The sequence below is a fragment of the Dunckerocampus dactyliophorus genome, chromosome 18, assembly GCF_027744805.1.
Source record: "Dunckerocampus dactyliophorus isolate RoL2022-P2 chromosome 18, RoL_Ddac_1.1, whole genome shotgun sequence".
In the NCBI taxonomy this organism is placed as follows: Eukaryota; Metazoa; Chordata; class Actinopteri; order Syngnathiformes; family Syngnathidae; genus Dunckerocampus; species Dunckerocampus dactyliophorus.
The window spans coordinates 752444-765495 of record NC_072836.1 but is presented as its reverse complement, the minus strand read 5'-3'; the positions used below and the strand labels follow the sequence as shown (position 1 = coordinate 765495).

Here is a 13052-nt window from a genome sequence, read left to right as displayed (position 1 = left end):
AAAGATTGAGAGCGTAACCTTATCAGTGCTTTCAAATTTGTTTATTGTGCAAATGAGAGTGTGAATGGTTGTTGATGTGTCATGTGACTAGAGACCAGTCCCCGGTATGGCCCGCCTCTCGCCCAAAGTCAACCTGGGATAGGCGCCATCTGACTCTGCAGTCCTGGAGAGGGCAAATGGTATAAAAACAGATTAGTTTATGAATGGATATCTTGTATAGTATGTGTACAATGGAATGATTACCCAAGTAGAACTATCACATTTATTCAAAGGAAGCCAATGAATTAGCATTTATTATTGTGACTAGATTTTTTAAAACATTATCATGGATTTGCCAAATATTGTGTAGGGAAAGTAGTTGACCAGGCAGGGAAATAAACGTACAGCAGCTGAGAGCAGGTTTCTGAATGAAGACATGGTCCATGGTGGCCGCTACGCCTTCTATTGGAGATGTGTGCTTTGATGTAGAAGAAGCTGCGGAGGGCTGCAGTTTCTCTCCATCTCCGTTTCCTTTTCCTCTTCAGCTTTACACCTCTCTGCCTTGGTCTTAAACTTCAGCCCGTGGCCTGTCAACCACAATAAAAAATGACTACGATGTTATATGATACTATTACAAAGTGGGATTATTGTGAATTCCATTCATCAATTGTTTGCATGAAACGGAATGATGTTTGAGAAGAAATGAGCATTTGTGTACACTGACTTAAACAGTTTGCCACCTCCTTGTAGGACTTCTTCTTACAGCATCCTCGACACAGGTTGAAGACACACTTGTTTCCCTGGAAGAAGCAAACTAAATGCTTCAAAACCAAGGCAACCAAGAAAACACATCAACAGTTGAATGGATATGACTTTAGTCACATCAACTAATGTCTCTGAGAGATATATACAGTATGTTGACTACTGTACTTTTCTAAGTGAATTGGTAATATCAAATGTTACGGGTGAGTACATCATTCCCAGTTTTAGACTTCATTACTTCCATCAAATACTCCTACTCTGGGGAATAATAAACTACAACTATGTTAATTCCAAACACGGAACTTTAGCAACTTACAAAAAAAAACAATACCGCAAAGCATGCTGGGAAGCCGAAAGAACTCCCAGTGATGGGAGTGATGGAGGCTGAGGGCCACGTTTGAGACCCTGGTCTTTCTGGCTGTCCTGGACACTTTTCCTTTCTCAGGGTAAACACACCCTGGTAATAAAAGTTCCTCAAAATGGTGGTGGAAGGGGGTGTAGGTATATCTGGACACCCAAACCCCCTCTAAAAGATTTATTTAGCAGTTCATTTATGTGTGCACTTTCAAGGCATTCCATCATGTTTATGCATGATTTTCCCAAATTTAATAGATAGAATTCAGTCACATGATCAAGTCCTAAAAAACATGGCTGTGTGATTTTGTGCTCTGTGTTGATTTATTGACAGCTTACCTTTGGGTTCCCGCACTGTTCACATTTGATGTACTTGGCTGTTGGGGGGGCGGAAATGTATTTGTCATTTTTTTTCACATACAAAAAGGATAAAGCTCACATTGCAAACGTCTTTACACAGAAATGAGTGTTGTGGATGTAAAATGAGACAGGCAAAAACACTGAGTGTCACCCTCCATGCGCCGCCGGGTTGATGCTGTTACGCAGGAACCAGAGTTGCACCCTTGTCTCAGTACGGTCCACCGCCTTTCTCTTTTGTGCGTTCCATGTGTTTTGTTACGTGGTGTATCTCTCTCTAGCGCAGCAAATCTGACATAAGCAAACGCTGTTGCTCTAAAATGGCGCCCGCGGCCCACAATGCATTGCGTGATCACGTGCAAGTATCGCAAGATTTCGTCTTGGGCGTGTTATCCTAGATGCCGGTGTAAACTAAGCGGACGGTATTTTGGACGCTAAACAGGTGGGCGAATGCAACCCAGGCAACCCAAACATTTTGGTTGTTAACCAAAAAACGCGTTAACCGGGGCAGACGTTAACCGAGGTACCACTGTACAGTGTTCCCTCGCTACATCGCGGGTCACCTTTTGCAGACTCGCTGTTTTGCAGATGTTTTTAAAGTGCAATATTGCATTTTTTTTTTACCGCTCATGAGTGTGCATTGTGTTCTGTGTCCTTGTGGTGTATTAGAGCGATCTATGGGTGCCCTGTTGTGTGTTTGTTATTGTACTTACTACTGATACCAGTAGAGGGTGTTGTATACACGTGAGACGTGTACAGCTGGAGTAAAGATATTATTTTGTGAACCTATCCCCTGCGATAAACGAGGGAACACTGTCATTCTAATCTCGTGAAACCGTCAAATCCTGATATTTTTGCCTAAGGTTATCATCCTGTCAGAATGTCATACCGGCCCACGCCATGGTGTGTCATAGTCGCTGACATAACACTGGAGTATCTTTCCACCGTGCCTTTTTGTTTTTCCCCCAGCACCACAGTTTGCATTTCCCTTTTTGTGTGCTTTGATTATTAATCTGCAAAGGTGAAACATACGTTTCTGGTCTGGGCAGAAGTTCTTGTTGGGATTGCGGGATCTTTTCTTCAGTTTATTTTTGGAGAGTGTTTGAGTCGCTCCGTCTGAGTCCTCCAGGACTCTCTTTTGGCACACCGTCTTCTTTGCTTCTGATTCTTGGCCGTTACCTTTGGCAGCTGGATCCTTTGGCCTGCAGGAGTCAGACGAAGAGAAGCGTCGTTTAATGTGGAGGCTGAAAGGGGGGTTGCTAGTCATCGGGGATTGGTAGCTACTCACGGTGGTCTGACATACGGCTGGCAGATCCAGTGAGGGAAGGGCAGGCTGCTTTCCTTTTCCGTATCTTTTCCTTTGGCTATCTCGTCCTGTGTGGGAATGAAATCACTGGCGTTTATTGCTAAAGACTGATCAATCACTTTTTTAAAAAACTGCTCTTACCTGGCAGCGTAGCCTCAGCTGTGTGCTAACGTTAGCCAAACTCTCCATGGTTTTCACCTTGGCCAACTCCTCCCTCAGGTCCTGGTGGATCTGAAGCCTGGCACACAAATCATACAACTTCAATCAATACATAATCAATACGATACATGTCAGGATGACTTATTAGTCCCTATTCCATATGGACTTCCTCTAATTCATAGTTCACGTAAACACATTTAGAAACAATGAACAATTCATATATGAACTGATGATAATAGAAACCCCTTTCAATATGAATTGTGAATAAATTGTAATAAAAAATGTAATTAATTACAGAAACCCCTTTCAGTCATTAATATATGAATTGTTCATTTAAACAAATCATTAATGACTAAAATGGGGTTTTAAGATACATATAATTTTTTTCTTATAAAAAAGAAGAGTATGTTATTGTTTTGAAAAAGGAAAAAATCATATTAATCATATATACCACTTTCAGTAATGAATAAATGCGGTATTTTTTCCACCGCAAGGACTTTTTCAGGCAAGTTGAACCTCCCCCCCCAAAAAGACATACGTGTGGTGCCACAGTTTGAAGAGATGGGCTCGTACGTAGGACAAGTTGCACGGGGGATGCTGCTTTACCACCTCTAAGTACTCTTCAGCCATCTCCCAAACTGGGGGGCTACACCCTTCAAAGAGCGCCGGGTTATGGAGGTTCCCCTCTGAAAAACAAGTGATACGGTAGGGGTATCGGTCCTCAATCCGGCGCATTTAATGTGGAAATACTCATGTGGAGAACACACCTGCACTCATCACCCCTTGCACGCCCGTCTCCTTCATGCAGCGTTCCACGTCACTCAGATGTTGGATGTTGCCGTTAGCAAACACGGGAATATTTACAGCCTTCCTGCAGCACATCGCACTTTCAGTATGACATATTCATTTACTTCCTAAATACACTGCTACCTTGCTTTCCCTTCCAAAAAACAAATCAATCTATCCCATAAGAGTTACTAATAACTTCTGCTTCTCAAGACCGATATGGGACTGATCATCCATAACTTCTTTATATCTGCTGTTCTAACATTTTTATTGAAATGTAGTTTGTGCACACCTGCAGGTAAGAAGGACTGGAACAAATTAGTCCTGTTGATTTGTCGTAATGAAATATGATGACATCACTACTATCAGGAGAAGCAGAGCATACAGGGGGAGGAGCCACCTGCCGTGGCCCAGAAAGGTGCACTGTATTTGGGCACACGCTCCGAACAGCGGGTGTGATGCCACGGAGGTCTCTCGCGAACCTTTTGCACTTTTCACACGCCGAGGCTCTGGCGTTTCAGGTGGCTGGTAAGGTATTTTGTGTGCTCCATGGGTTGTTCTTCCTCTCATCGTGGAGTATTTGGCACAACGAGCACGCAAACAAATGAGTTCAGGGGAAGTTACGACAGGACGTTAACATCACAGGCAGGAGAAAAAAGAAGCGCTTGATTTGCTCACCCGCACAGTACAGGTAATCTCGCCTCAGTAGAGCATTTTTTTAAATTATGGGTTATCTGAGCTATTTGTAATGTTAACAGATTTATCCGTATGACGTCATAATTCCCTGATAATGGTCTGATAATTATCGAGCACCCCTAAAATAAATTAAATCCAATTCATCTGTTCCAGAGACCCACAAATATGACCACAAAACACATTTTGCAAAGAATAATTCTAGTCTTAGTTGCAGAAAACGTGTGAAAAAGTGTGATACATACAGTACGCATGAGGAATGAAAAGGATAAATCAACATTTAACATGGCTTCTATCTTTACTGAAGACTTGCTGGTGAACATGCCGTTTCAAACTTGAGCATCATTACACACACTGGCCCGCCACACTTTCTGTTGTGTCTCCCTAAAAGCCTTCCCCCCTGCAACCTCTGTTAACTAGGAACCTGTTCACTGTGTTCATCATTCTGTTTGCGTCATATGAACAAATAAAGCACACACACGTAATAAAGATGATTTAAGGAGTCCCTGGTCGGAATCTGTCTATAGTGTCCCAACTCTAAAAGAACTATTTTTCATTGAGGCTGAGTCACCAACGTGTTTGGTTACTCCATTCCGCTGTCTAGTTTAGTAGCCGCACGATAGACCGAGACATATTTTTGGCAATCATTTCCATCCAAAACCGGCATGAAAACCGAGGCACCGCTGTATTTTGGGGAAAAAAAGAATCCCTTACAATGATTTGTTTTGGACGGGTCCAGTTTGTCACATGAACTCACCGCACTGCTTTGATGTGCTCCCAGCTGGCAACGCCGGTCAGCGCGCCTTTCTGGTCTTTGGTTCTGCCGTGCACTGTCAGCAGCTGGAGATGCACAACAACACGTTTAGCTTTCTAACAAGTCGATCACTTATTTCCACATGAGCTGCTAGAAGTACGTCAACAAGACTGGGATCGTACCTGACATCCCGCTTCCTCCAGCATGCGCGCGTAGCGGACCGTCTTTTCAACGTCCTCGAACACGCGGATCTTACACGTGATTGGCACAGACAGCTTTTCATTGGCTAACCGCACTGCGACATGACAAATGAATGTTATATATTGCACTCAATGTGGCGGCCAAATAATCACGTCATTGGGAAACAAGACAAGAGTGGCAGAGGTAGAAGAATTATTTTGTCATGCGAAATAAGTTCATTTATCCATCTTATTTTTTCGTTCCCTTGATGTCCCTCGTTTATGGCGGTTCAGTATTAATAAACAGAATATTTTGGTAGTTACGGCATACAAAACCTGTTTACAATATTCTAAATACAGTTTTTAACATTACAGTATTAGAGCACTCAAGGCATGAAATAACACCCCCTATAGTCACCTTTACACGCCTATTACCCAATATAGTAGACACAATCAGAGAAAATAAGACATAAGTCACAGAAAACCTGTTTACCACCTTCTAAATACGCTTTTTAACATTATTAGAAGCCTCTAGACATGGAATAACACCCCTATAGTTAACTTTACACTCCTATTATCCCAATATAGTAGACATAATCAGAGAAAAGACATATTAGAGATAAAATAAGACACTCACACTTAAGCAGTTGCGTGTTGTTTTTGTCTGGACAGCGTACCTCCTTGCGGCTTTAAATGGCTTTACACTCGTATTACCCACGATAGTAGACAGAATAAGCCACATAAGACAGTACTACATTCGCAATGACAATGCTTCTTCTGCCTTCTGTTTGTATTTTAGTTCATTTAGCCATTTTAATGCTTGAAAATGCTTCCAAAAGGCCAAGAATAAGTACAATTTGCTTAAACATGCATACAAAACAACAAATAAAGTAGTTTTTTTTTTTTTTTAATTAGGCTGCGAAAAGAGATACAATGTTACAAGGATATTATGGGAATAAAGTCATAATTACGAGAGGAAAGGTCAAATAGATGAAATATATATGAATATTAAAAGGATAAATAATGTCATTTGAGTAGCTTAGAGTTGAAATAGTGAAGAAAAAATGTTTTTATTGTAACATGATTAGAAACAAACACAATGAAATAAAGTCATCATTATTGGCAAACTAGATTAGAAAAACGTTAGAATCTTATGGGAATAAAGTCGTAATATTATGAACAGAAATTCATAATATTACGACAAGAACATTTAGGCGGATTATTTCAGAGAGAAGTTAACATATTTGGAAAATTAAAAAAAGACCAACCGACAGCAGAGATGGGAAATAAGAGCAAGGAGTGAAGTTGATACTAATAACATGTTTCACTCACCAAATCACAAAGCTGAGATGTACTTTTTTCGCAAAATATATTTAACTTGTTAGCGTGGCTTTGCAAAATATCAAAGTTGCATCCTTTCCGTTTTCACTTTGTGGCCCTCGCTGGAAAAACCGTTTGGATCCCCGTGACTTGAAACAATACTAAAAACATTCAGCAACCTCCCTCTCTACATGATGAGTACGTTTAGTCTTTGTTTTATTGAGCAAATAATGTACCGTACTTAAAAGAGACTCCCTGGTCAGTTAAAGTTCAAGGTTTTACGACTTTATGGCAGTGGTTACAACTGATGTGCCTGTGCAACAGAAAATGGGGGTTCCATGTTCTAACAACTTGTGATGAATAATACAAACAAATAAATACTGCAATAAATAAAGAATTACCCATTTTTTCTAACAGCTCCCATTCATCTTGAAGGAAAACTCCGTAGTGGCCTTGGACAGGAATAGACAACAAAAGTGACTTCTTTTCATGTCTTTTGAGTACAGCATCAAGCATGCAGCATTCCACAACATCTTTAGAAAAATGATTCATGAATAGAAGGTTGGCAATTTATTGACAAGTGCATGGAAGTGAAAGAGAATGTTCCCCACATCATGAGCCACAGACACATCAGATAGCAGGTGTTAGTCACTTCTAGGCCTGTCACCATAACAAATGTTGCTGGTCGATAATTGATATTATGGACAACATTTTTTGAGACCTTTTTTCCCCCCATTTAGAAGAGGTGTAATTCACATTTCAAGTATAGTGTACCTGTGTGAGCCACGTTAGCTTGACACAGAAGTTGCCTGTACGTACGTTGTTTAAAATTGATGCCAGAAACCTTATTGAATGGTCTCATTTCATTTGCAATGCAGCGAGCGACGGCGTCTGTGAGCGTGCACCATTTTGCACCGTTTTGTTTATATTTACGTTGCCGACCAAACGCCTCAGTAACTGTTGACTGCCGGGACGAAGGCTCCGCTGCCCGAGACGGCTCCATTTGTAGTTTTTTTCCCCATTTGAGAAAACCGTACGTGTCGGTCGTCAGTGTTCATGCGCTCACCTCGTTCATTCTGTTTAAAACCCAAATATTCCCATCGCTTCTGTGCCTTCATTCATGTTAGCATATGCTGCCTCACGAAGCTAACTGCTAAAGCCTCTGTATTCTCTCACTAGTAGCCCCGCCTCCACAAAGAGGCTGAATGAGATTCAGATTCAAGATTGAAGAGTTTTATTGTCATATGCACAGTAAAACTGGTGGTTCTGCTATGCAATGAAATTCTTGTTCTGTTCATTCTCAAGAAAAACAGAAGAAAATTAATATGAACTTAAGAAACATAAATACCAATAAATTAAGCAACAGCAACTGTTAGAAAGTCCACAATTTATCATGTTTTGTGTTGTTTATGCTTCACTGGTAATGTTTAGATTTGGGTGTTGTTTTGTCCCACTGTGTTCGGCCGTCAGTGAACGCACCGCAGTAGTGTGACGTTGAGTCAGTTGAAACGTCTTTTTTATTACTTCTCCGATGCTGTACAGGCACCACATCCTAGTTTTCCTTAGTTAATGCTGTGCGTGAATGTACAAAGGTGAGGTTTTAATTCTGTTGTTAGAGCTGTGTGAGCTCTATTGTACACTTTTGTTCAGTGTAACTCTCGTGTTCATTAATGCTAACATTAGCATTCAAGCTAAATGTATAGCGATTTATTATATTAATAAGCATCATATTGACTTAATTTCCTAATTGAGTTCTGTATTTGATGTGCCTTTGGCTAATCATTATGTTTATGTGTAATATTAGTTACATTCATTTACTGTTTATTTATTGAGTGACATTTTGTATTCTTTGTATTGTTACAGTACCACAGCATAAAGCCTTATAAAGACCACAGTTTACCAGTGCTTGCTGCCGCTTATTGACCAAATTCACCAAACAGAGGACAACTTGCCGTGTTCTCTGACTTGAACACACATCTATACCTTTGACCGCTCCAAACCAGTGCATCCTTGGAGACATCTCAACACCCTGATAAACCTCTCTGTTTCAGCAACAGAACATGAATACAAATAAATAAATAAATAAATAAAGTGCTATGAGTGTGTGCGTGTGTTGCGTGCGGCGTGTGCGAGTGCTTCGTTGAGGAGCCTGATGGCCTGTGGGTAAAAGCTGTTTGCCAGCCTTGTGGTCCTGGACTTCAAACTCCTGTAGCGTCTGCCTGACGGTAGGAGTGTGAATAATGAGTGTTGTGGATGTGTGCTGTCCTTGATGAGGTTGTGTGTTCTTCGTAGGACTCTAGTTTTATAAATGTCTTGCAGTGAGGGGAGGGCTGCCCCAACAATGTTCTGTGAGGTCTTGATCACCCGCTGGAGTGCCTTCCTATCACGTGTTGTACAGTTACCGTACCAAACAGTGATGGAGGCGGTAAGGACACTTTCCATAGTGCATCTGTAGAAGCAACTCAGGATTGTGGTGGACATGCCAAATTTCCTCAGTCTTCTCAGGAAGTACAGTCTCCTTTGGGACTTCTTCAGAATTTGTTGGGTGTTGTGAGACCAGGTGAGGTCCTCGCTGATGTGTGTGCCAAGGAACTTGAAGGTGTTCACCCTTGACTCCACTATAGAACCAACATGCACGTGAACCCTCTTGTCATCCAGCTTGTGTGGTTTAGAGAGGCACGCACGAAACACGCATACGTACACAAGTCAATTTATCAAGGGTTGCATAATTATACTTTCTTTTAATCGTTCGATTCATGGATTTATCGATTACGATGACAGGCCTAGTCATTTCTCTTATGTACATAATGTATGTTATGCCTCATGATATCATGTGTGAAACTCTGATTTGATCACATCTAGTCTCTTTTAAGTGTGCAATTTGACTGGACTTACCTCTTTTAGCAATCATCTGAGGGCATCCCAGGTTGAGATCAATGGCATCACAGTAGTTCTGGGCCAACAGAGCCGCCTGAATGAACACCTCAGGATCATTTGCGCAAAACTGCAAGAAATTTTTTTTCTGGACTATAAATGGAACTTTATTTCATCGTTTGGCTTGTCATGCGACTTATAGCTGCAATATTTCATTGCATTGAGTTTGTCAGTGATACTTTCTAATATGTTTGTGCCTCATGTCTGTATGTAATGTGCAACTCTAATAATACACCACCTGTGTGGATTTACAAATGTGCTATTTTAGATAGTGATGTGCGACACCACTGATTTTGTTTCCAATCCGATACTCAGTACAATTCAGGCAGGTATTGGCAATACCAATTGGATACCGAAACACCTAATGTATCTGGTAAATTTTAAAAAGCAGCAGATTTCATATCATAGCCTAAAGAATATAAGACATTTAATTCATTTATTTATTAAATAGTTAATTTATATAAATTATTCATTTGAATAATTTAACAAATTAATTTAAGTAATTTATTTATTTATTTGACACCCTAAAGTATATTAAGGTAGCAGGGTGCTTTACAATATAGCCAAGCTAAGAAACTACAGAACAAATGATGTACAAAATCATAGAAAATATGTGAAAATGGTATTTGAAACAATAAATGAATAATACTGTTAGGACTTCTTATGGTTTTGGTTCATTTGGGAGGACTTGACACATTTCTGCTTTTTCCTGTTTGTTCAAATCAGCCCAGAAGTTTCAAGCAGTGCCACCAGGACTTGCAGCTCATCACTAGATGCGTCCAATCCTAAATCCTGTACTACTTTTTGTGTCAGTATACAGTACTCCCTCGTTTATGGTGGTTAATTGGTTCCAGACCAGACCGTGACATGTAAATTTCTGATAAGTAGGATTTTTTATTTAGAAATCAAATATTTTGGTAGTTCGAGCATAAAAAACCTGTTTACCACCTTCTAAATATGTTTTTTTTTACATTATTAGAGCCCTCTAGACATGAAATAACACCCCTATAGTCACCTTTACACTCCTATTACCCAATATAGTAGACATAATAAGAGAAAATAAACATTTAAGACATAGAAAAGTTATTTTCGACCTTCTAAATACATTTTTGACAGTATTAGAGCCCTCTAGACATGAAATAACACCCCTATAGTCACCTTTACACACCTATTACCCAATATAATACACATAATAAGAGAAAATAAGACATCTAATACATAGAAAAGTTGTTTACAACCTTCTAAATATACTTTTTAATATTATGAGCGTTCTAGACATAAAATAACACCCCTATAGTCACCTTTACACTCCTATTACCCAACATAGTAGACATAATAAGACAAAGTAAGACATCTAAGTCATAGAATACGTGCTTACCACCTTTTAACATTATTAGAGCCCTCTAGACATGAAATAACATCCCTATAGTCACCCTCACACTCTTATTACCCAATATAGTTGACATAATAAGATAAAATAAGACACAGAAGTCATAAAATGGGAAAATGGTATTTTAACACAATACATAACAAAACCATTAAAATACTGTAAATGTTTCATGATTAACAACTACTATAAGATTGAAAACGTTATTCCCAATTCACACGCGGCTTCATTTACAAATCGGTCTTCACTTCAATGGAAACATGACCTCAAAATACTGCAGTATCAAAAATATCAATATTTTGATTTGAGTATCGATTTTAGAGCTGGTATCGGAAGTATGGCTATTTCAGTGTCGATCCACACATCACTAACTTTGTCCAGCAGTGTTGTTTGATTGGGACACTAATTGTGTCTAGCTTGGAGATGGTAACTGCCGTGTCAGCCACTGATTTAACTAAATACACGTGTAGGATTTTCACTCTACTTTGAATCATATGTGAATACAAAAATGAAGTTTTGGAGTTAAAATACAGCTGTATTCCACAACATTGTGACAATTATAAAACACGCCGCCTGCAGCACTATTCAATTGCGTCTAAAAGAAATTACAAACCCCTATAACAATTAAAGCCCCCCCCTAAAAAAACCTGAGCATAAAGAATGAATTGTAATCCATACCTGAGTTATCAGTGGTCTGTCCTCCTCACAAACCTCATTGTAGAGGTTTTCCCTCCTGTAATTAGCATCACGAACAAACACCTGAGCATGAAGCATGGGCGTGTAGCAGAGGTGCGCACCGTGGCGACGGCTAAGTAGCCGCCAAGCCAGCTCACTCTGGTCCACCATGGGCGCCACCACGAAGCACGCTTCTTTCAGGGTCTTCTTCCAGAAATCAAACCCCTGGAGCTTAGCCATGATCCAGATGACTCTGCAAGACTCTGCAAAAAGGATGGATTAAACACAGTACAATACACACTCAAATAAATACAGTACATAAATAAATAAATAAACAGACCATACAGTATGACATGTTTTACCTTTTTTGGCGCAATGATTAAACTTTTGGAATCTGTAAAATAATAAATACAAATGCAAATATTTAATAGTAAAATAAAAACAGTTTGTGAATGTATATTTACTAATACGTGTAAACCTCGTGGCCACAGTTTTTGAGATATCAAACTGCATTTCTTATGAACGATAACTACACTTCCAACAATGTTCCTCTTAAATTCGAGGCACAAAACCCACATTGAAGATGTAATTACCAGAACTTTCAACCTTTATTTGTTGATAGGAATAACATTAAAATGGAAAGTGGCATCGTACATGTTTGTGTACAGGGTTGTGTGAAATGTTTTGAACCTATTGCTATAAAACTCTGCTGGTGAGTGTTTAAGTTTAGTGTGGATGTGCATTAAAAAACATTCTTAAATTTACTACCGGTGCGTATAATATTCATTTGTTATCTTCTTGTTTTTCTTAACAGCAAATATAAGTTCATCAATTCTTTTAGAGTATAATGCTTTTTCATTTGTTCCTGTTACCCACTTGTGTTAAAAAAGTATTTTTAAACTGTCGAATGTGGACTCGTAGGGTAACGCCATGTCAGTCTGGAAGCGTGTACTGTACATCATATAGCATATCTAGCACGCCTTTCACTTTTATAGTAAACAAGTTCGTCCAAATACATGACAGCTTGGTTTGTTGCTTTGTAACATGAGCAGCCCAAGTGATGTACTTACAGTAAGTATCAGTCTACAGGTAGATAGTTGTCGTTTCCCGAAGATACTTCCCTAAGTACTGTACCTCAGACCGTCAAACGGCCGAGTGTGTAACAGTGAAACGGTAATGGCAGGAACAGCAAACATGACGAAAGGTTCCTGTGTTCCATTTCCGGAAGACGTGGCACGGGTGGTACGCTGCTGCCTCTTAAAGGTGTTAGGGTCTCATAACACTTGTGTCTTCTATTTTCTAAAACTCTCCACTTTTGTCCAAACCTTTTCCGCTGAAAGATCAATGGATACAGAGTCCATATATTCATTTTTTTTATTTATTAAAAATGCTTACATCAGTCCGATT

The 13052-nt window shown here is 39.6% G+C and overlaps 1 protein-coding gene across 5 annotated transcripts; it reads right to left on the bottom strand.

Moving 5' to 3' along the window:
• Window positions 1–27: 27 nt before the first annotated feature.
• dus1l (dihydrouridine synthase 1-like (S. cerevisiae)) lies at window positions 28–12816 on the bottom strand. 5 transcript variants are annotated; one of them, XM_054760620.1, is made up of 16 exons: window positions 12716–12816; window positions 12008–12039; window positions 11649–11908; window positions 9545–9653; window positions 7051–7101; window positions 5333–5445; window positions 5154–5236; window positions 3685–3788; window positions 3456–3603; window positions 2900–2996; window positions 2741–2826; window positions 2485–2654; window positions 1435–1472; window positions 704–779; window positions 385–566; window positions 28–163 (listed from the first exon to the last, which is right to left on the bottom strand). In XM_054760620.1, exons 3-15 carry the CDS (start codon window positions 11883–11885, stop codon window positions 442–444), a joined length of 1437 nt encoding a protein of 478 aa, XP_054616595.1. In that variant the 5' UTR covers window positions 11886–11908; window positions 12008–12039; window positions 12716–12816; the 3' UTR covers window positions 28–163; window positions 385–441. The 5 variants fall into 5 exon arrangements, with proteins under 5 accessions (XP_054616595.1, XP_054616597.1, XP_054616598.1 ...); XM_054760622.1 differs by having other exon boundaries at window positions 9545–9620; XM_054760623.1 differs by lacking the exon at window positions 7051–7101.
• Window positions 12817–13052: the final 236 nt, after the last annotated feature.

Bases quoted from the DNA above. Each gene is read 5' to 3' on its own strand.
- dus1l (XM_054760620.1), bottom strand. From the start codon at position 11,885: ATGGCTAAGCTCCAGGGGTTTGATTTCTGGAAGAAGACCCTGAAAGAA. The intron at 7,102-9,544 runs GTAAGTCCAGTC...TTCCTGTCCAAG, and splicing joins TCAGATGATTGCTAAAAGAG to GCCACTACGGAGTTTTCCTT. The intron at 3,789-5,153 runs GTGAGTTCATGT...GATGTGCTGCAG, and splicing joins GAGCACATCAAAGCAGTGCG to GAAGGCTGTAAATATTCCCG.